The 24940-nt window shown below is 54.0% G+C and overlaps 1 protein-coding gene across 5 annotated transcripts in view; it reads right to left on the bottom strand.

Annotated features, from left to right (window-relative positions):
- Positions 1-480: 480 nt before the first annotated feature.
- The window catches only part of VAV2 (vav guanine nucleotide exchange factor 2), a 236621-nt gene continuing 212161 nt past the window's right edge, over positions 481-24940 (bottom strand). The window contains exons 15-28 of one of the 5 annotated variants that reach the window (XM_015116413.3): positions 23929-24038; positions 22494-22595; positions 21677-21765; positions 18756-18772; positions 17980-18001; positions 16822-16949; positions 15488-15562; positions 14120-14172; positions 13018-13134; positions 9974-10061; positions 8394-8517; positions 7448-7534; positions 6462-6616; positions 481-2711 (exon numbers count right to left, since the gene is read on the bottom strand). In XM_015116413.3, the coding sequence (XP_014971899.1) occupies positions 2664-2711; positions 6462-6616; positions 7448-7534; positions 8394-8517; positions 9974-10061; positions 13018-13134; positions 14120-14172; positions 15488-15562; positions 16822-16949; positions 17980-18001; positions 18756-18772; positions 21677-21765; positions 22494-22595; positions 23929-24038 (1215 nt within the window). In that variant the 3' untranslated portion in view covers positions 481-2663. 5 annotated transcript variants of the gene reach the window in all.

Here is a 24940-nt window from a genome sequence, read left to right as displayed (position 1 = left end):
ATGCCCAACTATTAAAAAAAAAAGTGTTGTAGAGACAGTGTCTCGCTATGTTGCCCTGGCTGGTCTCAACTCCCTGGGCTCAAGCCATCTTCCCACCTCAGCTTCCCACCTCAGCCTCCCACCTAAGCCTACCAAGGTGCTAGAATGACAGATGTGTGCCACTGCACTGAGGCTATTTTTATCTTCAATATACGTGTAAAGAAACATGGGCTCAGGAGGTACCCAAGTGATGGGGCAGGAATTACAGTCCCGTTTGTATGCCCGATGCCACCTGGAGGATTCCAGGGCACCGCGTGGGAAACCCGTGGTGCTGTGCCAGCCGGGAGGTGGCCATGGCACCATTACCTCCTCCTCTCTCAGACCCTGCTGAGGTTGGGCCATGCTGAGATCCAAGCAACCCAGTCAGACAGACCCTGCTGGACTTAGGTGGAGGAATCCAGCCATTCCCTCCTCCCCTGGCATGAAAGGGCTGACCACTCCTGCAGAAAAGAACTCAGGTTTATTTGCAAGTAAAAACCATGGTCCGAAAAAAACCCATTGGCAAATGTACAGTTTGTGTCCATTTGGGGTTACCGCCAGCTCTGGGGGAGGGGGGCCCAGATCCCTGACCCACATGCATCGGGCTCCCACATGTTCACAGCTAATCTCAGGCCCCTGCAGTTTAGCCCCCCGCAGAGGATACCCCATCTCCTGCTGAACACCATCAGACATCCCGGCTGCACCCAGCCCTCCAACCCTCCTGCCTTAGTGCAGTGCCAAAACCAAACCAAACCAAATACAAATCTCAAAACAAACACACACAAAACAAACAAATTCACAAAAAGTCAGGGCTCTAAATTATTTTTTCCCAGTGTCCTTTGTGATCATGATGACTTATTCATCAACAAACTAAAATATACATCATTTTCTTGCTATTATAAAATCTCTTATTATTCACAGATATATAACGGGAGATTTGGATGAAATAATTACAAACTTTTTTCCCCTTAAAAAACAAACAAGCCAAAAAAACACAACACAACAAAAACCCCAAAACCAAAAGACAAGACCTTTCTGACGACAGTAAACACAGGGGCTGCCGGCTTCCTCCCCTCCATCCTCGGCGCCTGCTGGGCCGTGGGGCGCCAAGTGCTGGGTGTACCCCGACACGCAGGCCCCAGGGTGCTCTCTCCCAGGCTGACTCTTCGCTTCCCCTGCCCTGCCTCCACCTCCCCTCATTTCCCAAGCCTTTGTGGAGGGCCACTCTCTCCTCCTGCCGCTCCCCATCCCCGTGACTCCTCCCACCTCTTCCCTACGCCCCAGAGGCATACGGCTCAGAGGCCACAAGGCCAAACTCAGAAGGAGCCCACAGGTCCCCAGCGCCACCCACAGCAGAGATCAGCCTCCCCCACACCCAACCTGGGCCGGGCACCTCCCACAGGCTGTGCAGCTGGCCAGAGGGATAAGCGGCTATAGGAAGCCCAGGTCTCAACAGAGGCTTTGGCAAGGAGCTGGGAGGGAGACACGGCTGCCAGGTCCCATGCAACATCAGGGTAGAGAAACCAGGGTCTGGCTAACCCAGCCGGAGGTCAAAGGCCGGGAGTCGTGGCTGGGGGAGGTAATGGGGTAGAGCCACCCCCAAGAGCACTTACTTTGAGTTGCCCAAGGCCCAGTTTGAAGGCTGCAGGGACCCTTGGAAGGAAACCCTGCCAGGGGCTGGAACCAACCTCTCGTGCCAAGGCTGGGCAGACCCTCAGGGACCACCCTGCAGGAGAGCAGAGGGGCCTCCTGGAGAAGGACCTGGCAGGAATCTAGAGAGGGGAAATCCCTGTTTTCTTCCCTGCCCCTTTCAGGGTTTTTACAAAAGATCTGCTGACCTGGCAGCAGGGCCACGGCCAGGCAGACACCATCCCAGGACTCCAGAAAGGGCCCCTCAGAGAGAGGGCAGGAAACAGTACCACTGACCAGGGAGCAGGGTTGGAATTTCACCATCCCAAAGGCCCCTCCCAAGAGAGGGGCCTGCCCTGTGGGGTCTGGGTGTGCCCCTGGCATGGAGGGGAGTGGGGGAGTCAGGGAAGTCTGGGGAGCCAGAGTGGCTGCAGAGGGCCACCGCAGTGCTCTCTCCTCCTGCGCCCTAGCACAGTGGGGCAAGTGAGCCCACAGTGAACAGCCTGGCTCTGGTCCCATCTGCCTCCCGCGGCCTGACACCTCCCCCTGGGAGCAGCAGGAAAAGACAGGCAAGGCTGAGTCCAGGGGCTAAGCAGAGGGGCTGGGGGCAGGTCCCTTCTGCTGTCCCTAGCCCTTCCTGGGACAGCATCTGCTGTTCAAACCTAGGCTCCTGACCGCCATCTCAGTTGGACGGGGACAGGCAATGGGCTTCCGGCCTCGGCTGCTACCCAGAGCCTGGCTTGCAGTGCTGCTGGTGCCCCCTCCTCTGTGCTCTGGGTGGGGCGAGCCCAGGTTTCCTCTATGTACAATAGCATACCCAATGATGGGTCGCCGAGGGCAGGCTGACAGTGACACGGTTCGAGTTTAGGATTCTCAACACCCTCCCCATCCCTGTGGGTGGTGGAAGACTGGGAGGTTGGTATTTCCCCTCTGAGTCACAGAGGAGCTAGAGACAGACTTCAGGGCTGGAGTGACTCTCCCAAGAAAATCTGTGCGTCTTCTCCACGTTCCTGCCGTCACTGGATGCCCTCCTCTTCTACGTACGTTGAAGGAAACCAGCCAATCTGAAAAAGATGGCAGGATCGTGTCTGTGTGTGTGTGTGTGTGTGTGTGTAAGCAGGTGTGTGCATGTCTGTGTTGGGGTAGGGGCAAGTAGAGACTTAAGAAGATGGGGGGTCCTTTGGAAGTCCAGAGTTCTCAGCAAGGCCTGCAATTCAGAAGGACCTGGTGGAACCATTGCCCAGGAATAAAAGTAACCCAGAAAAGCACCACCCTTGGCCAATTTAAGATGTTCTGCCCACCCTCCACCTGCCAGTCAGAAAAAAAATAAATTCTCCAGAGGAAAAGAACATCACCCAGAACAGCGACAGTTTTTTTCTTAATACACAAGCTTGGCATTCAGTCAGGACCAAATGACAAAAACCAACAGAAAAAGCAGGCAGTAGAAATCAACCCACAGGTATTGAGGTCATCTGTCAGGGGAGATAAATAACTCTAATTTGTACGTTTAAGAAAATGGATGAAAAGGCAGACTATTGTACCAGAGAACCTAAATCAGAAATCAAATAGAAGTCCTAGAACTGAAAAATATAATGAATGAAATGAAGAATCCAATAGAGGGATTTAGACAAAGCAGAAGAGAAGATGCATAAACTGTAAGATAGGTCACTAGAAAGTGACTAGATAGAAAACCAGAGAGAAAAAAGGACAAAAAAACACATAAAATTGTGGGAATAATATGAGGCCATGGTAAAAAGTTCTAACATCCATGTGAATGAAGTCCGACAAGGAGAAAAGAGAGAAAATGGAGCAGACACGCTGTCTGCAGATACTATTCTGGCTGAGAAATTTCCAAAAGTGATGGACATTAAGCCACAGGTTCAAAAAAAAAATCTCTGCAAATCCTAAGCAGAATAAATAAAGAGAAAATCACACCTAGGCATATTACAGTAAAACGAACTCAAAACTTCAAAATGAACTTCAAAAATGAACTCAAAACAACTCACAGAAAGGAACTAGGTCTCCTTGGAAAAATGACTGATTCCTGGGGGAGAATGAATAAGTACAAGAGAAAAGAAGTTTTCCTTACAGTAGAATGCCAACTAATATCTATAGATAGTAAAAAAAAAAAAATCACTATTTCTTCAGCCATAATAGAAATAATAGAACAGATAAAATTCATCAAGGGAAGATAAAACTAGTACATGAAAGTTTGAAGAGGAACAGGATATTTACCTAACTTCAAAGTATTACCCTACAAATTTCTTGCTAATGACAGGCGACAGTTAACTTCACAGTAGAAGAACACAGCAAATATAATCTTAAACACATGATCAAAGTTAATGTCACAAATAATGAGACAAACTGGTATAATTCATCTCCTAACAGGACACTATGGCACTGAGAAAGTGCCAACGTCCCCATTGTGGTGTTCCCAGTGCAACCTCAATCTAATCATGAAGAAACATCAAACCCAAATTGAGAGATATACTATAAAAATAGTTGGCTGAAACTCTTCAAAAATGTACAAGTCATGTAAGGCAGAGAAAGGCTGAGGAATATTCTAGATTAAAGAGAGTTAAGGATCACAGCAGTTCATGATCCCAGATTGGATCCAGGACCAGGAGAAAGAGCTAGAGAAGACATGATTGGGATGACTGGTAAGATTTGAATAGGGACAGTGGATTAGATAATTGTATTATATCAAAGGGGAATGTCCTTGGTCTTAGGAAATACTTAGGGGTAAACAAATATGATTTCTGCAATTTACTCTCAAATGAGTTAGAGAGAAATAGACACACACACACAGTGCAAATGATAAAGCAAACGGGGCAAAACATTCACAATTGGTAAATCTGGGCAGGTTACTCCCACTTTTAAGATGAAATTTTGAAATTTTATGTTTGAAATTTTGTTTCAAAATTATAAGTTACAAACATTTTACAATGTGAATATTTAAAAAGAAAGTGAAATAAGGATGTTTTTAGATTCAACAAAAACTGAGACTTCATTAATAGCAGATAAACTTTAAAAAATACGAAAGAGAGGGGATGTCAGCCAGCAGAGAAATGGTCTTGGGTGGAAATACAATAATGCAGGAGGAAATGGGGAGCCCTCGGAATGGTAAACACAGGGTAAATCTAAATGAGCACAACTGCCTAAAACAAAAACAATGTCTTCTAAGGTTTGAATATATATAGAATTAAGATACATGATGACACTTGCACAAAAGTTGGAAGGAAAATGGATACAATCAAAAGTTGCAAGGTCCTTCCTTGCATTGCCTGGGAAATAGTAAAAAAGTACTCATTTAAGGGAATCTCTGGTGTAAGGTTACCACTTAAGAAAAAAAGTGTGTAACTAACAAACCAATGTAGGGCAGGGGAAGTAGAATTAAAAATACATTAATTCAAAAGTAGGCAAGAGAGAAGAAAAGAGGAGTAGATGTGACAAATAGAAAATAAAGTTAGATTACTTATTTAAACCCAAATAGCTCAGTAATTACATTAAATGTAACTGGACTACATATGCCTATTAAAAGTCAAAGACTGTCAGATCAGACTGGCTTCCCCAACTATTTATAAGAGACCCATTTTAAATATAAGGAAAAAGACAAGTTTAAGTAGTATGAGAGAAAATAATGTGCCACACAAAGCACTAATCCCAAGAAAGCTGGTGTCACTACAACAGCAGATAAAGGAGATTACAGCAAGAATAAATGCCGGAGAAAAGAAGAGATGTTTCATAATGATAACAGGGTCAAATTGACAGGAATTATCCAGTAATACTCAAACTAGTTGTTCTAAACTTAATGCTGTATAGAAAATACCTGGATCTGGGAAAGGGCCCAGGTATGTGCTTATTATATTACAGCTCCAGACACTTTTAATGCCAATCACACAAGGACCACTTTGAAAACAAGTGGTCCCAGCCCTCTAGGTGGGCTACCTACGCCTCAGTAGCCTTGACACTTCTGCAAGGCAGTTGGGTAAAAACTGGATCAGACTTGAGGGCCTCCAAGGGGCAGACTGCCTGATAGGTGAAGGCAGAGCGGCTCCTGCCACTGGACAATGGAAGTGTCAGCACTGGGAGTCAAGGTTAACTGGCCCTCTGCAGCCCCATGCACTTGCCCTGTGCACCTGCAGCTCAAAGAGGAAGCTGGGCATTTTCTAATTGGTGGCACATGGAGCTCTGGTGCTTGGATGGATACGTACTGAGAGACATGGGCCAAAGCTAGAGGTAGAGATGGGGTGTTGGGATGAAGAGGCCATGGACTTATGCAGAATCTTAGGGTGCCCAGGGCACTCTTAAGCCCACCTGGCACTTGGGACAGTGTGAAGGGATGGAGGTGGGTAGGGACACAGCGTGTCCCTACTGCCTCACCAGGGCATAGATGGGGCCTTAGAGAATGGCAGGAGGAGCCCAGAAAGGACACCGTGTCCTCCTCAGTCCTGTGACCTCCCTTCCTGCAAACAGAGCTTGGAGACTTATAAGTAATTTGAAGAGTGCAGCTGTGAGGGCAGCCCAGAATAAAAATGGAACAGGGTGGAGGGTCCTAGGAGCTTGGATCCAGATCAGACCTCTGTAGCCAATTCCTGGGCTATGAGACCTTGGGTTCGTGGTAAACATCTGGAGCCTCAGTTTCCCCTGTGAACGCCAGCCTTCTGGGCTGCTGTGAGGATGAAGGAGATTGCAGAGGGTGCCTGGGACAGGGCCAGGGGTGTGGACATAGCTGTGGTGCTAGTCTGCCTGAGTCTGACCAGGTGGGGGCTGCAGCGAGGCCAGCCCCGCACCCTCAGGGTAGGGCCACTCACCCGTCCGTTGGTCTCGCCCTTCCACCAGCCCTGGTCCCCGCCGATGCGGCTGTAGATCCTCACCACGTCACCCTCCCGCAGTGAAAGCTCTCTCATGTCTCGGGCAGCAAAGTTGTACCTGGCCACAGCCGTGCCGATGACGCGGGGCGTGAACACTGTTGAGGGAGACGGGCAGCATCACACAGCAGCAGTAGGGGCCCAACCAGGGATCGAGGAGGCCCTTGGGCCAAGCTGGGTCTCTCCCCTGGTGCCCAGAACCTTGCTCTGTACCCAGAGAGGAAGGATGTCAAGCATCCAGGCTCTGGAGGGACACACTGGCCTCCAATCCCAGGCCCTCTTGCCCCCTGGGTCTGGGGACACAGCACATCCAAGTTCCTGCAATGAGGATGCTCTTAGGGACACGAGCAGGTGCCCAGGCTTTGACCATCATCATTCCAGCGGTCCTCCAATTCCAGAGCCCAAATCCAACCAGCAACCCAGTGGAACCAGCTTGGCCCAGACACAGAATCCTGATAGACAGGTGTCAATGACCATGGCTGAGGGCGAAACACACACAGCTGCTGGGAAGGGACTTTGACTCTGGCAGCTGAAAGCCATGAGGTCAGGGCTGACTAAAACCCTCTCCTCCCTGCACCCAAGCCCCACAGCTCCTCCTCGTGGCCACCTGTTTTGTTACCAGAGGCAAAGCTCTTGATGAACAAGGAGGAATGACAGTGGCCGGGGCTGGGGAAGTGGCCATCAGGGTGGGCATGTCCACAGGGGGTGAGTGGTGACAAGGGTGGGACCAAGCCTGACGTGTCCTCAGGTGCCTGCAGCAGCCTCTGCCCAGGCTCCCTAGCCCCTTCCTCCCCGCCACCCTGCGCCAGACTGCGGACAACTGTGGCCACGTCAGGCAGGGCTGTGCGGCCAGCGAGCAGCTCCGTGCTGGGTCTCCCAAGGCAGCTGCCACAGGCCCGGTCCCCCCACGCCCTGGGGAGCAGCGGTACCTGACCAGAAGGGAGCGGAGGGGCCCTGAGAAGCAAAGCTGAGGCCCTGAGGACCGAGAAAAGAAAAGTTGTAGGAAGCACAGGAAGCTGCAAAGAGGCGAGAGAGAACGTGAGGCGGGCAGCAGGGCATCCATGCACAGTCACGGTGGGCACAGCTACAGGCTGGGGGGCATGGGGTGGGGCAGGCCCTTTGGCAGGAAAGGCCCTATAGGGGGCAAAGGAGGCAGCGTGGGTTGTCAAGCCCCACCCAGGCACAGGCACCGCTCGGCTACACCTGAGCTACCCTGGAGCCAATCTCTGCACCTGTGTCCTTGAGAGCAAATGGGGACCACCTCCTCGCATGCCCTCGTCTGGCACCCAGCAGGTGCTCATTAAGGCCAGCTGTTCCTTTCCTGTCCAGCTCGGCCTGTGTGGGACCCATGGCCCTGCAGGTCCCTGTGGGCTGGAGGATGTGGGATGACTCCGGACAGAGTCCTGAGCAGGAAGCCGCATGCTCTGGGCCTGCCTCTGCCCCTGATTCCATGTGGCCTTCCCTGTTCTGGGTTGAGGAGTCCAATCTGCAAACAGGCTGCCTCTCACAGAGGAGGCCCAGGAGCTGGGCACAGACAGGGATCTGGGAACGGGTGGGCCTGCCCTTTTCTCTCCCACCAGTGATAGCTCCATGCGCAGGGTCTCTGCCTGGACCTGGCCCCTCCAACCTCCGCTGGTCTCTGGATGAAGGAGCCAAGACAGAAGAGCAATTCTGGGCAGGTGCAGAGCCCCGCCTGTCACGTGGCCCAGGAGATGCCACACGATAGCATCTGTGACAGCTGGGGGCGCGGGCGGGGGGCTGGGGTGGGACTCCTAGCCTGGGTCTGTGAGGGCAGGATCTGGGTGCTGAGAAATGGGCTACGGCAGACCCCTCCAAGGAGTGCTGGTGTGCTGGCTGGGCTGGGGCGTTAGTTACCTGGGGACCGGCTGGAGGCCCTGGAGGCCGAGCGTTCCCGGGACTTGTAGGGGTACTTGAGTGTGGTGTCCAGCTGCTTGAAGCTCTCCTTGAGTGAGTGGCACTGGTAGTACTCCACCAACTCCTGCAGGGCATACACACTCACTGACAGCTGCTGCCACCTCCGGAAGTCCTCCCGCAGTGACCTGGCCTCCCTCTCCCACCTCCTGGTTCATGTGGGGGAGACGAGCTTCCTGGACTCCTCAGAACTCCCCACGTCCCCCCCCAGCCCATGGTGGGTGGTCAGTACCTCGAAGGTACCAGCAACTCCCCCAAAAAATTTCTAGAGAAAATAATCTGCAAAAGATGCCAAAAGACAGACCAGCACGGGCGCTGACGGCCAACAGCTTTTATAATGGAAAAATGGAAACTCTGTATCCAGCACCTGGGGCAAGCTTCTAGAAATAACAGGATCTCCAAGTGACAGAGAGTCACGCGGCCATCCGTCAGGGAAAGATTCATTGATGGTCAATGTGTGTGGCCTTGAAAAGTCGACTAAAAATCAGCTGGGGTATTGCCAGCATTATTATGTATATAATGTAAAGCACACCTAAGCGGCGTGTAGAAAGGTCCTGAGGACTCACTGAGGTGAGAACACCGGTTTACGCTTTTGTTTTTTCTGGAGGTGGGGATGGGATATTATGGAATTTTTTTTTTTTTTTTTGAGACGGAGTCTCACTCTGTCACCCAGGCTGAAGTGCGGTGGCGCGATCTCGGCTCACTGCAACCTCCGCCTCCCGGGTTCAAACAATTCTCGTGCCTCAGCTTCCCAAGTAGTGGGGACTACAGGCATGTGCCACCATGCCCGGCTAATTTTTGTATTTTTTGTAGACATGGGGTTTTGCCATGTTGGCCAGGTTGGTCTCGAACTCTGACCTCAAGTGATTCGCCCACCTCGGCCTCCCAAAGTGCTGGGATTACGGGCATAGGCCACTACGCCCAGACTGAGATTATGGATTTCTACTTGTCCTTGTGCTTTTCTGTGGCCATAGTGGGGAAGCTAAGAGCTTGGCGGCTCTAGTCAGGAGTTCTCAATATATACAACTTTTGTAATTAAGAAAAGAAAATGTAGGCATAACTTTAAAATCATTTCAAGAACTATGCCTCTAACTGCATTCCAGCTGGGACGGAGGGTGGGGGTGAGTCAGGGAAGGAGTTGTTTGAAGCCATACATGTATAATGGGGCTACCCAGCCAGGCCCCAGCTGGAAGCCCTACTGGGCGTCAGTTTCTGCTCTCGCAGGAAGATGGGCATGAGAGGAATCTGGGGATGCTGGTGGCCTGCCCTGCCCCCACCCCACCCCTGCACTGTCCACCAGGGTCAACCACCTTGCCCAGGCTTTGAGGGTCAGAAATCCCAATACAGGAGGCTGTGACACAGCTCTAGCTGTCCTAGTGCCTTAAAAACCAGTTCCCTACATCTTTCCCACACTGGGAAGAATCAATCCTCATAGGAAACATGGCCACTTGCTCAGGGCCGGGAGGAAGTACCTGTCCCCTGTGGCTGGGGATAGGAGCCGGCTGGAGCCGCGAGTCACCTACCAGGAGGCTGTCGAATTTCTTGGCTTCTGTGATGTGGATCCAGTTGTCCTTCTCCACCACCTTGATGTGCTTCACTTCATCGTTGAACCTGGGCAAACACATGGCCCCGGTGGTCACTGCATGAGGGCCACATGTCCCCGGCCCCCTCGGCAGCCAGGCTTATTCTGTGTTTGCTGCAGCAAAGCCCCTCGTTCCCACCTCCTAGGGCCACTCCCTGTCAGCCCTGTCCTACCCCAGCCCTTCGGGCCACCTGCCTGCCTGCCCTCCTTGCTCACTTGGGGCCCAGAATCCCTGGCTGCTCAACTCCCCGCCTCTCCTGGCCTCCAGCCCTACTGAGGCCTCCTATCCTGGGCTTCTGCTCATTTGCTTTTCGGCACCAGGAGCCTCTCCTCCTCCCTGTGGAGCAGCTGGGCCCAGCCCTGACATCTCCTGACATCCTTCCCTGCATGTCCACTTGGCCGGCCAGGCCTTGGGCCTGCTTCTCAAAGGTGCCAAGCACAAGCCTGTCTGGGCCTCGGCACCAGCTGCTGCCCCTGCCAGATGCTCACCTCCTTCTGTTCTCAAGGCCCCCTTACGTTCTCAGGCCTCAATTCAAACATGACCTTACAGAGCAGCCCCCATACCCCTCCCCTGAATGCCACCCACCCCCTTGCCAGATACAGACATCACAAGAAAACTACAGCCCAATGTCCCTAATGACTGTGGAGGCAGAAATCCTTAGCAAGCAGCTGGCAAACCAAATTTCTCTCCCATACCGTCAGGCGGTGTTTAACCACAGAGACCTGTCCTGAGAGATGCAGGCAGGTGCTTCCATCACTGTACGAACGCCACGGAGTGCACTTATATAAGCCTGGACGGCAGAGCACTTACATAAGCCTGGACAGCCAGACCTAGGCTGGATGGCAGAGCCTACTGCACACCCCACATCTAGGCTGGATGGCAGAGCCTATTGCTCCCGGGCTACAGACCTACTGAATACCATAGGCAGTTGTAACATGAGGTCAGCATAGAAAAGGTATGGTAAAAACACAGTAGAAAAGATAAAAAACAGGATAGCCGTATGGGGTGCTTATCATGACTGGAGCTTGCAGGACTGGAAGTCGCTCTGGGTGAGTTGGAGAGTGGTGAGTGAATGTGAAGCCCTAGGACATTGCTGTGCACCACTGTAGACTTTATCAATGCTGGACACTGAGGCTACACTACATTTATTTTGAAAATGTTCTTTCTGGCCGGGCGCAGTGGCTCACGCCTGTAATCCCAGCACTTAGGGAGGCCAAGACAGGTGGATCACGAGGTCAGGAGATCGAGACCATACTGGCTAACACGGTGAAACCCCATCTCTACTAAAAATACAAAAACTGCCGGGTGCAGTGGCGGGCGACTGTAGTCCCAGCTACATGGGAGGCTGAGGCAGGAGAATGGCGTGAACCCGGGAGGCGGAGCTTGCAGTGAGTGGAGATCGCGCCACTGCACTCCAGTCTGGGCGACAGAGTGAGACTCCATCTCAATAAATAAATAAATAAATAAATAAATAAATAAATAAATGTTCTTTCTTCAATCATAAATTAACCTTAGCTTACTGTCACTCTTTTACTTTATAAACTTTCTAATTTTTGTTAACTTTTTGACTCTTGGGCAATAATACTTAGCTTAAAACACAAATATATTGTACAGCTGTACAAAAATATTTTATTTCTTTGTATCCTTATTCTATAAGCTTTCTTCTGTTTTTTTTCTTTGTTGTTGTTTTTACTCCTATAACAACGCCTTCTTCTGGAATGTCTACTGAAGGACTTGCCTGAGGCTGTTTTACAATTAAGTACTTTTTTAATGAGTAGAAGGAGTATGCTCTAAAATAAAATGTATTGTACAGTGAATCCATAAACCAGTAACAGAGTCAGGTATTACAATGATCACATACTATGTATGTGCAGAATTGTTTGTGCTATGCTTCTATATGACTGGCAGCACTGTAGGTTTGTTGACACCAGCATAACCACACTCACATGAGTAATGGGCTGAGCTGTGATGTTACCAGGCCATGGGAACTTTTCAGTTCCATTATAATCTTATGGGACCACTACTACATATGGGGTCCCTCACAGACTGGAATGTCATTATGTGGCCCATGACTGTATTTATCTACATAAACCAGACACATAGCAAGGACTCCACACCACAACCAAGTGGGACATTCCAGGAATGCAAGGTTGGTTTAACATCTGGAAATCAGCTAATGTAATAAACAGTTGTTAAACAAATGGTGACCTGGCTGCCTGGTCCTCTGTGAGGCCTACATACAGCACGCATCTTGTTTCTCCCTGGATTTAATGTGTACCATGAGTGTGTGTGACCCACCTCCAGCTCCCAGTCGGCAAGGCCCATCTTAGCCTCCTGCAGGCCAGGCATACAGAAGGCTTTCTGAGAATTTTCTTTCAGGTGAGTAATGTCCCACCAGCTCAGTGCTTGGTGGGCTCCAGCCCATTAGGGTCTGTCTCTTGGAGAGTTAACTACAGCCCCAGGGAGAGGGCATAGGGCATAGGGCAAGAGGAGGCAGCTCCCAGGGAGAGGGCACAGGGCAAGAGGATGCCCAGACTGTGCCAAAGCTGTAAGGCAGCAGTAGTCACAGGAGATACCCTCCTAGGCCCCTGGCTGTCTCAAAGGAGCGTGACAGGTCCACTCTCTCAACCTGTGGGGCTGCTGGGAAATCCCTGAGCTCACACAGCATTTCACCCACCCACTTGTACCTGAGCTTATCTTGTTCCTATAACCCAGAAATGTCCAACCTAGCCCACAGGGCAGCCAGAAGTGATGTAAACTTGGACCATCTGTGCATGCCACACAGGGTTTCACGCCCTGCCCAGCACACCTGTAGAGACCCCCTGGGTCCTCCACACCACTTTCATCTCAATAATGTCCTCACTTGGGCAACAGATGACATGTCCACCCCAACCCCACAAGCTCAGGACGTGGAGAGGACAGTGGTCTCCACTTCAGAATGGCACTGGGGGATGGGTCTCCTCGAGCCCAGAGCCACCACTTACTTGATGCTTATTGCAAAGCGCTCAGCCTCAGCAGGCCGCTCCCTGATTAGGTAGGTCCCGCTGGCATGGGACTTGAGCAGGTTGTCCGTCTGCTGCCTCTCCATGTTACCTGCAAACCTACAGGAGGGGGCCAGGAGGAAATGAGAGACACAGTGAGGACAGTGTCTGAGGGGCACCAGCCCTCCATGCGTGGCAGGCCACATGAAGTACTCTGCAGTCCTCATCTGAGAGCTCACCTCCTAATGAACCCAAGAGAACAGGCTGGGTCCCTATGAGTGGGGCACCACTGTGGGTGGGGTCTGACATCTGACCCTGCCTACGGTGGGATACAGTGAGGCTCAGGACAGATCTTGAGAGGGGTAAAAGAGAGGGGTGACTGTGGCCGCCAGCCAGTCCGATGCGCTGTCTTCTGCTCTACAGACCCCAAGGGCCTGCCAGAGGAGTACAGAGTATTCAGTAGATCCAATTTCTTTCCTAGAATATATTTTCACTATTTCAAAAGCAGTAAAGGCATAACTGCTTATGTGGATTTTTTTGCTAACACCTTGGAGATTGCCAACATCTATGTCAGTTGAATTTTGAACAGATTTTGAAACGAAGCTCTTCCTGCCACCTGTACGTCTGGTGGGTAATGAAGCCCACCCTGGGAGGACACGGCGAGCGCCCTCCCAGAACCTGCTGCCACGCTGTCAGGAGAGCTGGGACTTCTGTGATTCCAAACAGCCTCACTGTTCCCACCAAGCAACTGTATTAAGTCAGTAAGTGGATTACACCTGTGACTTTAAATATACCACTTTTACATAGTGCACATAAAATTTTAAAAGGGTTTCATTCCCTGAAATATCTGAGCCAGCTGAGCCGTTTTAGAGAGGGTTAACAGCCGCCTACAGGAGGGGGACTCCCCCAGGCTCCTGGCAAGTTATAGGCCAGGAGGGAGAAGGCATTTGGGAGCCACTGGGCTCAGTGCCCTGGAGACAGCAAGAGGCAGCCTGGGGCCTCCACCCTGCCGGGCCACTCACAGGCACCACCCAGACCCGGCGGGCATGCCCCCATAACAAAGAGGCCACCAGATGCCCACATACGCAGCCCACGATCCACTCACCAGGGGTATGCAGTGTAGTCGATCTCCCGGGACGGCGGCCGGCTGATGGGCGGCTGGTGGCAAAGCACAAGGGTGTTAACATCCCCCCAGGGCCATCCACAGAGCAGGGCTCAGAGGGGGTCGCTGTCGGTGACCTAACCCCCAGGCCCAGCATTGGCTGCCCTGGATGGGACCGTCTGTGGACTTAGCCCCAGCGCTCCTGGCCTGGGAGGTGCCCAAGGGCAGTGGCCAGGACAAGCTCATCTCTGAGTAGATGCCCCACAGGTCTGATGGAACAGATGCCGGCACAGCCACCAGCTAACACTGACACGGTCCCCTGGGAGGGCAAGGACCGAATGTGTGGGGAGTTCTCAGCCAGTGGACGTGAGCACACCCAGAGCCAAAGCTCCCTGCTCCAGAGGTCCTGAAGCCCTGGGGTGGGGGTCTCGTGGTGGCCACACTCAGGTGGGTGCTGCCGCTCCAGTGAGCAGGTAGGGCTCCCTCCCTAGCTACAACCCCCGACCCTGGCCTCACTGGGCCACAGGCTGGGCACAGTCTCAGAGATTACCTCTTCCCTCGCACCTTATTCACCATGCAGATGGGGTAACTGAGGCCTGGGGAAGGGAAGGGACCTGCCCCAGGCCACCTAGTGAGTTCGTGACCCTGGTCCTCCCCTGGTGCCTGGCACCCCTGGTCATCCAAAGCACGCTAAGTGCTGAGCACTTGCCCTTTCAGCAGAGGTGGCACACAGGCTGACAGGACCGGGGCTGGGGTGGGAGGCACCGGGGCTGCCACAGTGGGGTTGGGCAGCCACCCCCTGCACCTTCAGAGGTTTCACACTTTCACTTTGACCTGTCCTTTTGGGGGTGGAGGTGGGGTAACTCATTGTACTCAAGGCTGACTGCTGCCTTTCGTCACAGAGCCGAGAATTTGCTCCGTACCCCTCAGATGAAAGCAACACCATATTGCCTCTGTTTTAAATAGCATAAAGTCTAGCTTTGAATCATATGGTTGAGGGGAACTTTTTTTTTCTTCTAAGGCTGCGTAATAGTCCAAGAGAACTTATAGAGTCCCCAAAATCTGGTGAAAGGCAGCTGGCTGGTCTTCACCCCATCACGGCGGCTGCCGAGATGCCCGTTTTGGTGTCTCTAAAACCACAACGAGATGCCACCCGACGGGCTGAGCCCTTGTAAACACAGGAGAGCATGCTGCCCCGCGGCCCCCACCCGTCTTCTCTCTGGGCTCCAGCTCCAGGAAGCAGCTCACAGCAGCCTAAATTTAGCAAGGACGTCCCGAATAAGCCAAAAATGTCCACGTGAGGAGACAGCTCCCAGAATCCTCAGCACCCAGGCCACCGTGCTCCGGAAGCTTCTGTGGGAAAGGACTCACCCTTCCATCCACAGGGCAGGGCTTCACAGATGAGCTGGGGAAATACCCTGACTTCCTGGTTTGCACCAGACGACCCTGGCAGAGGAAAGAGATGGTTAGGACCAGGGGGCCGAGCCTGGCCTATGGGAGTGTGGGGCCATGTAGATGGACTCAATCCCGGTCCTGGAGGGTGGGAGAGCCAACGTCTTCCTTCCCAACCTCAGCTGACCTGGGAGCCAGTGAAGGCAGGGAGGTGCCGGGCGTCCCACCCCAGACACGAGAGCACTAAGGCCTGGCAAATAGGCAAAGCACCTCTGCCAGGCCCTGCAAGAAGCTGGCAGTCCCGTTCATACCCAAGGAGGGACACAGCAGGACTGAGACTCTGCACAGCACACGTGGCCTTTTGCGCCCTCTGAACCTCCTGTTATATGAATGTAGGGTCTGGCACAAGAAATTCATCACCAACTATGGACTGATAATGACCATGACAAAATGACCACAGCATCATTGTAACCTGAACATTAATACACGTTCGGCTCTAACGTCAGCTCCCACGGGAGGCTGCTTTGCTGGGCTAAATGCCATCAAGGTCCTGTGGTGCTCTGCTGACCTGCGGGTCTTGGGGCTCCCTTGAGCACTGGGGCTTGGTAGAGGGGCCCAGGAGCAGGTGTCTGAGTCCTTGGCTCAGACGCCCCAGTGCCAGCATGCTCAAAGACGTGGGGTCTCAGTGTGTCAGGAGGAAAGCAAATGCTCCCAGCACCCTTTACAGCCCAGCCATCGGCCGAAGGTGGGGATGAACACCCACAAAGGTCTCCACTCTGTAGGCCTTGGAAACAGAGCAGCACATTCCTGGCTCAAAACCATAAACCACATCACGATGACGCCATCTGTGCCCACCTGGGGAAAGAGCAAACCTGCCCACTCACCCCACGATCGCGCAAAGGTTGCTGACCTGAACTGAGGTAGGGGTGGGGAGGAGGGTGGGCATGGTGTGGCCAGGGCAGAAGCCTGAGGAGGGCCTATGGGACACAACAGAGGCAGGAAGGACAGGGGCCAATGGAGAAAGGCTTGGGTGCCAGGGCAGGAGGGCCTCTCCCGGGAAGGGATGCTGCATCCCCTACCATGTGAAAGCAAACACCCGGGGAAAGACCAGGCTAAGGTTCCCAAGAACGCATGCCACATCGCAGAACGTGAGGCAGGAGAGGCCTTGCTAGTCACCCTGTGCCTCCTCCTCCCTGGTGATCTCTCAGCCCTTTGCCTCTGCCTGGGATATGCAGGACTTTATGTTTCTGCCCCAGGGAGCAGGCAGGAGCCAGAGCCGGGGACTCTCAACCCTCCCGGGTCCCAGGACCCACCTCCCACCACGGAGACTCAGGGTCACCCCTCAGCAGCTCAAGCACGTCGCCCGTCTGGAAGGTCAGCACAGGCTTCCCGGGAGGGGCTGGGTTGCCATGGTAATTCTGCATGGCCACCATCTTGGGACCTGCAAAGGACAGGACAGCTCACTCGGTGACTCAGCAGCTCGCTCGGTGACTGACTTGGCCCCGGCCCGCAGCCCACCCCATCACCGAGCTCGGCCTCCCCCAGCACACACAGCCCTGCGCCTGCATCTCCCCGCCCTAAATCCTTCCCATAAGCCTCGTGTCTTTTTGATAAATATCATAAGTAAATTATTCATGCAATAAACAGATTCAGGGGTCATCACGGAACAGCAACTTATTTTCAGATGGCACTTTGTGCTTTCTTCCAACACCCTTCAGATCTGTGGCCCCCAGGCAGCTGTGCGGGGCAGAAGACGAGGGATCCCTCGTGTCAGAGACGGGTGATGGGTCAGCAGGCCCAGCAGGTTGTCCAAGGCCACAGAGCTCACAGAGGAGCTCTGGGCCTGAAATGGGGATCCTGGCTGTGCCCCCGGGGAATCTGGAGGCTGCTCTTAGACAAGCCTTGCTCCGACCCAGCCCTGCCTGTAGCTCTCAAAGAGCCCACGTCTCTCCCAGCCCAGCTCCCGCCTGGTCCCAGCAGCAGTGGTGTTTTCCATCTTTTGTCTTCTGCTCATGAGGGTGAGGTTGTACTGAGCACTGCCTGGACTGCACTCAAGTTTGCAGATAACACGATGCTTTCTACGCTGTGTCTAAAAGCACGTTTCCATTAAGCAACCCACAGCAAGGCAGGAAGGGGATGGAGGACGTGGTGGGAAGACGGCCGCGCCTTTTGGTCTCAGGTCTCTGGCTGCAGCTCCGTGCCCCTCCCCGGCTAGAAGGCCCTTGCCCCTCTGCAGGCTGGGTCCTGTCCCCACAGCCTGTTGCTGCCTTATCAGAAACAGAGCCAACTCCCAAGGAGGTGCCACAGAGGCCAGAGAGGCAGGAGGGAGGGGCCCCAGGCGGCGGCATCCAGGAGCCTGGAGCAGCTGGTGGCTGGGCAGACCCGGCCATCCCCACACCTAGGCCCTGGCTCAGCTCCCAGGTGACGGCTGACATGGGTGACAGCACAGGGTCCAAGTCCAGATGACTCACCTGGTCCCGCTCCGGAGGCGTCCTGTGAGGACAAGGACAGAACACAGCGATGAGAGAAAGCTGCTCCTTGACTGTGGCCAATGCACTGACCCACCTCCCCTTTCCCTGTCCCCACTTGTTCCCAGATAGAGGGATCAAGGCAGGAGCAGGGGAGGAGAGGGACACTGTTCTCTATGTGACTCCCACCCTGGCAATATACTCCACCTCTGTGCACCTCCACTCCTGGAAGGTCTGTGCCCTTCCCTCTCCCTCTCCTTACCACGAGCCCCCACCTCCTCCAGGAAGCCTGCCCTGACCACCTGCTCTGAGCCTGGGCTTTGTGGTCTCCATCTAGGACACACAGTGCCAAATACAACAGTTTCCCTCCTCCATGAAGGCTGGTTCATGTGGACCTCATAGCTCGAGGGGTACATGAAGCCCCCAAAGTGACTCCATCCCCACATCAGCTAAAGAGAGGGCTCTGAGCCAACTGGGGGACTTGGGGACAGGAGGGCTGGCACGCAGGACCCAGAGCTGTACCCACAGCTGCGAGCAGCCAGTGGGCAAGGGAATGGGGGGGGGCAGCTGGGATAGGAAGACATCGCTGGGGCCCCTAGGAGGACTCTACTGACACCCACCAAGGAAAGCAGAGGCCTGTTGTGACTGAAAGTGGCTCATCCAAGCCGGTGTGGCTCCAGGAGCGGTGAGAGGCAGACAATTGGGTATTTCTGGCTCTGGGCACACAGGGCTGTGGCGGGGGCGGGAGCAGAGGGAGGGGAAACAGTTTGTGGACTTACCAGATCTGCAGGAGAAGCTGGAAAGGAAGCAGGTCTGGTGTTAGAGGGGAGGCCACCGATGCCAAGGCCCCGTGTGGCTCTCACTCACACCGACCCGAGCCTCTGGGACAAGCTTAAGATGGTAAGTGAACCAAGCTACAAAGTGGTCTGTTTTGGACATGGATCATGGACACGCAGGTCCAAGCTCGCGGCTGTGAAAGCCTCTCGGTTACTTCTGGCAGCAAATTCTGAGCTCTGGCTTTAGGGGGCCCGTGGGAGAACTCGGACCGGATAAGAGACCTGAGCCGGCGAAAAGGTTGTCCCGCCTGGGCCACCTCTTTTGAATGGCGGCAGCTGCCTGGATCACTGGGTGGTACGTGGCACGCAATGGGGAGATTTCCACAATCGCTTAGTGATGCCTGCTGGGGCAAGCGATGAGGAGGCATCGGTAGGCATGCTACCTGCCACAATCGCTTAGTGATGCCTGCTGGGGCAAGTGATGAGGAGGCATCATGCTACCTGCCACAATCGCTTAGTGATGTCTGCTGGGGCAAGTGATGAGGAGGCATCGGTATGCATGTTATCTGCCACAATTGCTTAGTGATGCCTGCTGGGGCAAGTGATGAGGAGGTACTGGTACGCATGCTACCTGCTTACCGTCCTCAGCTCAGACACCCAGGTGCCGACATGCTCAAGGACACAAGACCTCAGCGTGTCAGGAGGAGAGCCAATGTTCCCAAGACCCTTTAGGGCCCAGCCATCTGGCAAGCTGGCTGCCACCCACCACCAGAGGAGGCAAGGAGCCCAACAGCTTACACACACGGCTGACATGACCTCCACCCCACCCAGCACTCACAGTGCAGACGGCCGTGGACAGACAGGTATCCACAGACACCAGAGAACAGGTTCCAGCTCAGTGGGCAGGGGTCGGGGGGCCAGCTGGACAGCAGCTATGACTGTGCCTGATGAAGGCTTCCCACAGGAAAGGCTCTCAGGAGAGGCCAGTATCTCTCCGGGACATCTCAGCCCCCATGGGCAGCAAACAGCTAAACCAGCCTGGGCAGAGCCCAGAGGTGAAAGCTACAATGGTCAAATTGGAACACTGCCCAGAGCCAAACCACAGAGCAAAGGTAGAAGCCTGGACCAGAGGGAAGGCAGCTTGGACATTCTTAAAGGAAAAATAGCTACAAGTGGCAAGGACAGTGTCTCCCGGCAGAGGGATGAGGAGGGGGACAAGGACACAGGCACTGGGGGAGTCCCAGGGTCCCTGAGGATGGAGCTGGTGCCAGCCAGGGCACTGCCAGGACATGGGAGAATGCAGACGGCAACGCTGGCTTCCAAAAGACCTGCAGTTGCCTCTGTAGTGGAACCCTAACTACACATACTAGGAAAAACCGAAAACCATAGAGAGGTGGGGCGGGCGGGCGCGCACGTCCGCAGAAAGCAGGACAGTGCCCGGGGCCTCGTGGCAGCTGGCTTTGCCTGGGGATAGCAGGAGTAGTTTTTCTCTCCTCCTTTACACTTCTCTACATTTTCCAAATTTTCTATGGAAAATCAGTAATTAATAATCGGGGGCAAAACAGAAAAATCACAGAAAAAAGAAAACTTGGCAGGAAATATACCAAAATACCGCCTTTCATTATTTCTAAGCAAGTTCACGGGTGATGCTTTCTTTAAAATTTCATTTCTTTTTTTCTTTTTCTCCAAATTTTTGGCAAGTAAATGTATTACTTTTAGAATCAGAAAAAGAAAAAAAAAGGTTCTGAGTGGCTGCAGCCAGTCGTCTGGGAGAGGGACATGCGGCCACAAGAGGGCAGTATGGATGGACACAGCTGAAAAGCCGCGTTCAGGCCACAGGCTGCCTGCAGAATCCTCCGGTACTAACTCCAGGGGCTGCGGGATCCTGCGCACAGCTGGGGGGCTGCATTGGGCCTGTGGTGGGGACAAGGGGGTCCGGGCTGACCTTCTGGCCCTCTCCCCGGGGTAGGGTACTGGGCTGGCACTCACAGTAAATGATAAATTAACTATTGATCTGAAGTCACAGCTCAAAATGTATTCCGGGGACTGGCGTCTCCGGGTGACAAGCTGGCCTGACTTGTTTTTCTGTCTTAAAACACTTGCAGGAGGCCCAAGGAGACAAGACCCAGAGACTCGGCCTTCGGCCACCGGGGGCTCTTTGTTGAATGGAAGCTCCGCTAAGAAGTGTAGACAAATTGCCGAAAGTTTCAAGCCTCAGTTTCTGGGGCTGATGATGGAGGTGACATCCTGATGTCTGAAACTGCTCTGGAGAGAACCATCTCAGGCTTTGCACCACTGTCCAGCTGCCCGGAGCTGGGCACGACCCCAAATGTATGCCCCCCAACCCAAGATGTTTCAGGGGAGCCTCCAGGGTGCATCTCTGCCTCTGCCCACTGCCAGCCTGGCTCAACCCTCTCCCCTCCCTGAGCCTCAAGCTACCCTAGAGGGGCATGAACAGAAGGGAACCACTGTAAGTGCCATGTGTGTACACGTGCATGTGCGTGTGTGCCTGAACCATTTACTAACATGGCTACAGCTACTGATGGCCAGGCCTCACCCACCGGGAGAAGCCAGGGTGACTGGTGTTTCTGTGATGAGAAACCTCCATGCACCCATCGAGAATGTTCTGTGCCGGGTTTGGGGATGGAGATTCCAGAAGCTTCCTCCCAGAGCGGGGCAGGGGATGTAGGAGATGGGGAGGGGTCCTCGAGTACCCATTAGGAGAGAGGGGCTTGGAATGGAATTCATCCCGGCTGTGTCTACTGATAAGTGTGTGACGTGTGGCAGATGTCTGCCCCAGGGCACATAAGCACCAGTGTCCTCATCTGGTCCCTGCCCCATGGGAGATGGTGCCTGAGGCCCAGTACCCGGGTGGTAGAGGGCAGAAGTGAGTGGGCACAGTCAGGGACTCGGGGGGTACTCACTAAACTTGCAGGGAGGTATCACTTCCAGGCACTCCTTGTGTGCCCCGACGCCACACTTGGTGCACATGTATCCCTGGTAGAAGGTGCCCCTGCACAGAGGAGGGCGGGAGGTGAAGCTGAGGCTGGGGCCGGCTCCTCACGCCTCTCTGCCAAGGTCAAGGCCCTTGTTCCCACCCAGGCTCACCTGGCTGGCTCCCTCCCAGCACACACATCCCTCACAGCCCTGAGTATCCAGGACCCTCCTTGACCAGACAGCCTGACACCTGCTTTCCCCTACTTACCCCAGCCTGCCTCCCCGCCCCACACAGCATCCCGGGCACCCAGGGACAATCGCCCCCTGGCTAGATCTGAAACTCCAAGGGCTTGGCTGGGCCTCTTTTTTTTTTTTTTTTTTTTTTTTTGAGACAGGGTCTCACTCTGTCACCCAGGCTGGAGCACAGTGGTGACATCGCAGCTCACTGGAGGCTCAATCTCCAGGGCTGAATCAGTTCTCCCACATCAGCCTCCTGAGTAGCTGGGGCCACAGGTGCAGGCCAACACCCCTGGCTGACTTTTGTATTTTTTGTACAGAGAGAGTTTTGCCATGTTGCCAGGCTGGTATTAAACTCCCGGGCTCAAGCGATTCGCCTGCCTCAGTCTCCCAGAGTGCTGGGACTTGAGCCACCATGCCTGGCACGGGCCTGACTCTTGTGGGATATACCCCCTTAACCCCTCAGGGCCTCCCACAGGGAACACAGGACAGATAGAACACTAAGCTCCCTTGGGGACCTGGGGTGGGCGTGGATCGAGGTGAGGGCTGAAGGAGGAGGTTTCCTACCTGAGGAACATTTTGCAGGCTTTGCAGTTGGTGGTCTTGTCAAACGTGTACATCTGGAAACTGTGGTGGTTGGCATTGGCTTTGTCCGGCTTGATGTTTGACCTGGCAGGAGGGAAAGAGAGCAGACGCTACACCCACCAGATTCCCCGAGCCCCGTCATGTGGCCATCCTGGGAACTAGCTGGGCTCCAGACCAAGGCTGTGCAGAATCCGGGAGGGCCTGGACTCCAAGCCTGGCTCTGCCCCCGACACGGGGCAGACTCGGGACCCAGACTCCCTGCTGGTAGAAGGCAGGTCAGACAGGAAGCTTTAACACTGCTGCACTGGCCTGACAGAACCTTCCAGGTGGCGGTGGTGGTCTAAGGTCCTGACTGGGATTGGATGTGGGCAGGTGTGGCCATTTGTTAAAACTCAGAAAACATAAGCTTAAGATTTGTTTGCCACATTGGATATAAGCTTGAAATTTCAGAGGCTAAACAAATATTGGGCCCCTTGAGGTACGTAGTGGGGCTGCACTGGTGTGCAATTCACTTTGACACAGACCCGCTGTTGGATGGCCAGGGGTGGGGTGGGGTGATGCGGACGGCGGCGGCGTGGTGAGAAGATGGCTATTCACCATCATGTTGCTTCAGCTTCCATGAACACTTGAACTTCTCCACAATAGGATGTTGGGAAGAAAATTACAGGCCAGGGATAGCAAGTGGCCGAAGAGGAGATGCCCCAGGCCTCCCCCACAGAGCCTGGGTGCAAACGACGTGGCTGCATCTATTCCCACGAGCCAGGCCCTGGCCCCGCTGTGTCCAGTGGTTCCCTTTCGATCCTCCCAAGAAGTCCGGAACACAGGCCTTCCCTTCTCCATTTCACCAGCGGAAACCGTCAGAGAGGCGAGCGCACCTGCCCGCAGAGCTCAAGCACAGACGACCCTGCCTGGCCCTCCAGGGTCCGTGTTCCCGGAACCCACTCATCACCTTTCTCTGTTTCACGTATCTAGGGGTACCTCTTGGATTTCATGGAAAAATAGTTCTGTGGCTTCAAAAACAGGTGTCAAGCCACCAGCCCGTAAGACCCTGAAGACTGGTGTCACCAGGAATCCTCTGGCATCATGGCCACTCCCAGCCGGTCACTGCTCTGTGGGCCAGGCGTGCCAGGCTCAGCCTCAGGGGTGGGATGGCTCATTCCAGCAGGACAGCGGAGCCTGCCTGGGACAGGCTGTGGCAGAGGGAGAGCCCTCTCACTCTGGATCGATTGTTAAAGAGGATGCCACCGAGGGAGGCTGGCGTCCCAGGGGTGATGGAGGTTGTCTGTGTCCCTGACATTCCAACTTTGCCTCCCTCCACCCCTGGTCTGACAGGAGTCACAGACACAATCCACCTGGGCTTCCGTCCCCCCATACAACTGATCTGCACGGGACCTGGGGGCTGCCACCTGGAACTCACATGGCCATCTCAAACTGCTCCATCCACTTCCTCTTCATATCTTCTGTTTTGCAGAAAAACTGGAAACCTTGCTTTCCTTGAAGGTGAATTAGGTAGAAGCCGTAGGACCACTGCGGGAGAGAGGGGCCGTGCTTGCCACGGACACGGCTTCAGACATCCTGGCACGTGCCCATGTGTACTCTTGCCTGCGCAGTATGTGCACGTGTGGGTGCCCGTGCCTGTGTGAACACGTTCTCACGTGTGTACCTGCACTCTTGCCCACGCTGTATGTGCACACGTGTCTCTGTATGCATGCATGCATAGCTGTGTGCTCGCATCCTCCCATGAGAATACATATGCCCTTGTGCCTTCACCTGTGCATGCATACGAGTGTGCTGTGTGCATGGGTGTGCATCTGTGCCCGCACGCGTCTATGTGTGTGCACCTGTGCCTGAGTGTGCCCAGTGCTCCTGTGAGCATGTGCGCGCACACACTTGTGTCTGTCCCTGTAGGTACACACATGCTTTAACATGTATGATGCATGTGCACCCATGCTGTGTGTGCTCTCCTGTGGGTGCACACACATGTGCATGGGCAGATCTGCACACCTGCCTGTGCCCGTGTGCGAGGATGCTCCACCGAGCGGATATGTAGATGCATGTTCAGTGCGGGCAGGACCCCAGGGAGGATGAGCTCGGGGCCCCACCCAGGGCCCCTCCACGAGGCCTGACCACCCACTTTCACTTCCTAAATGTGATGCTAAAAAAACCTCACTTCTCTGAAGTAGAACAATAACAACAAAAAGGCAGGGAACAGCCATGGGCCTGGGGCTCCTTCTGCGAAGCCATCCCCCACTGAGCAACCCACAGCTACCCCCTTCCCTGCCTCCCCTTCGGCCACCCCACAGGCCTCGCCATCTCTCCGAGCTCTTGGACAAAGTGGTTCAGAAAAAAGAGTTTGGCAAATAGGAGCCCACTGGGTTAGAAAAGATGGCGGGAAAGAGGAAGGAAGGGAGGGATGGAGAGAGGAAGGG

Source organism: Macaca mulatta, chromosome 15 (assembly GCF_049350105.2).
Source record: "Macaca mulatta isolate MMU2019108-1 chromosome 15, T2T-MMU8v2.0, whole genome shotgun sequence".
In the NCBI taxonomy this organism is placed as follows: Eukaryota; Metazoa; Chordata; class Mammalia; order Primates; family Cercopithecidae; genus Macaca; species Macaca mulatta.
The sequence above is the reverse complement of the archived record's forward strand: the minus strand, read 5'-3'. Positions and strand labels throughout refer to the sequence as shown.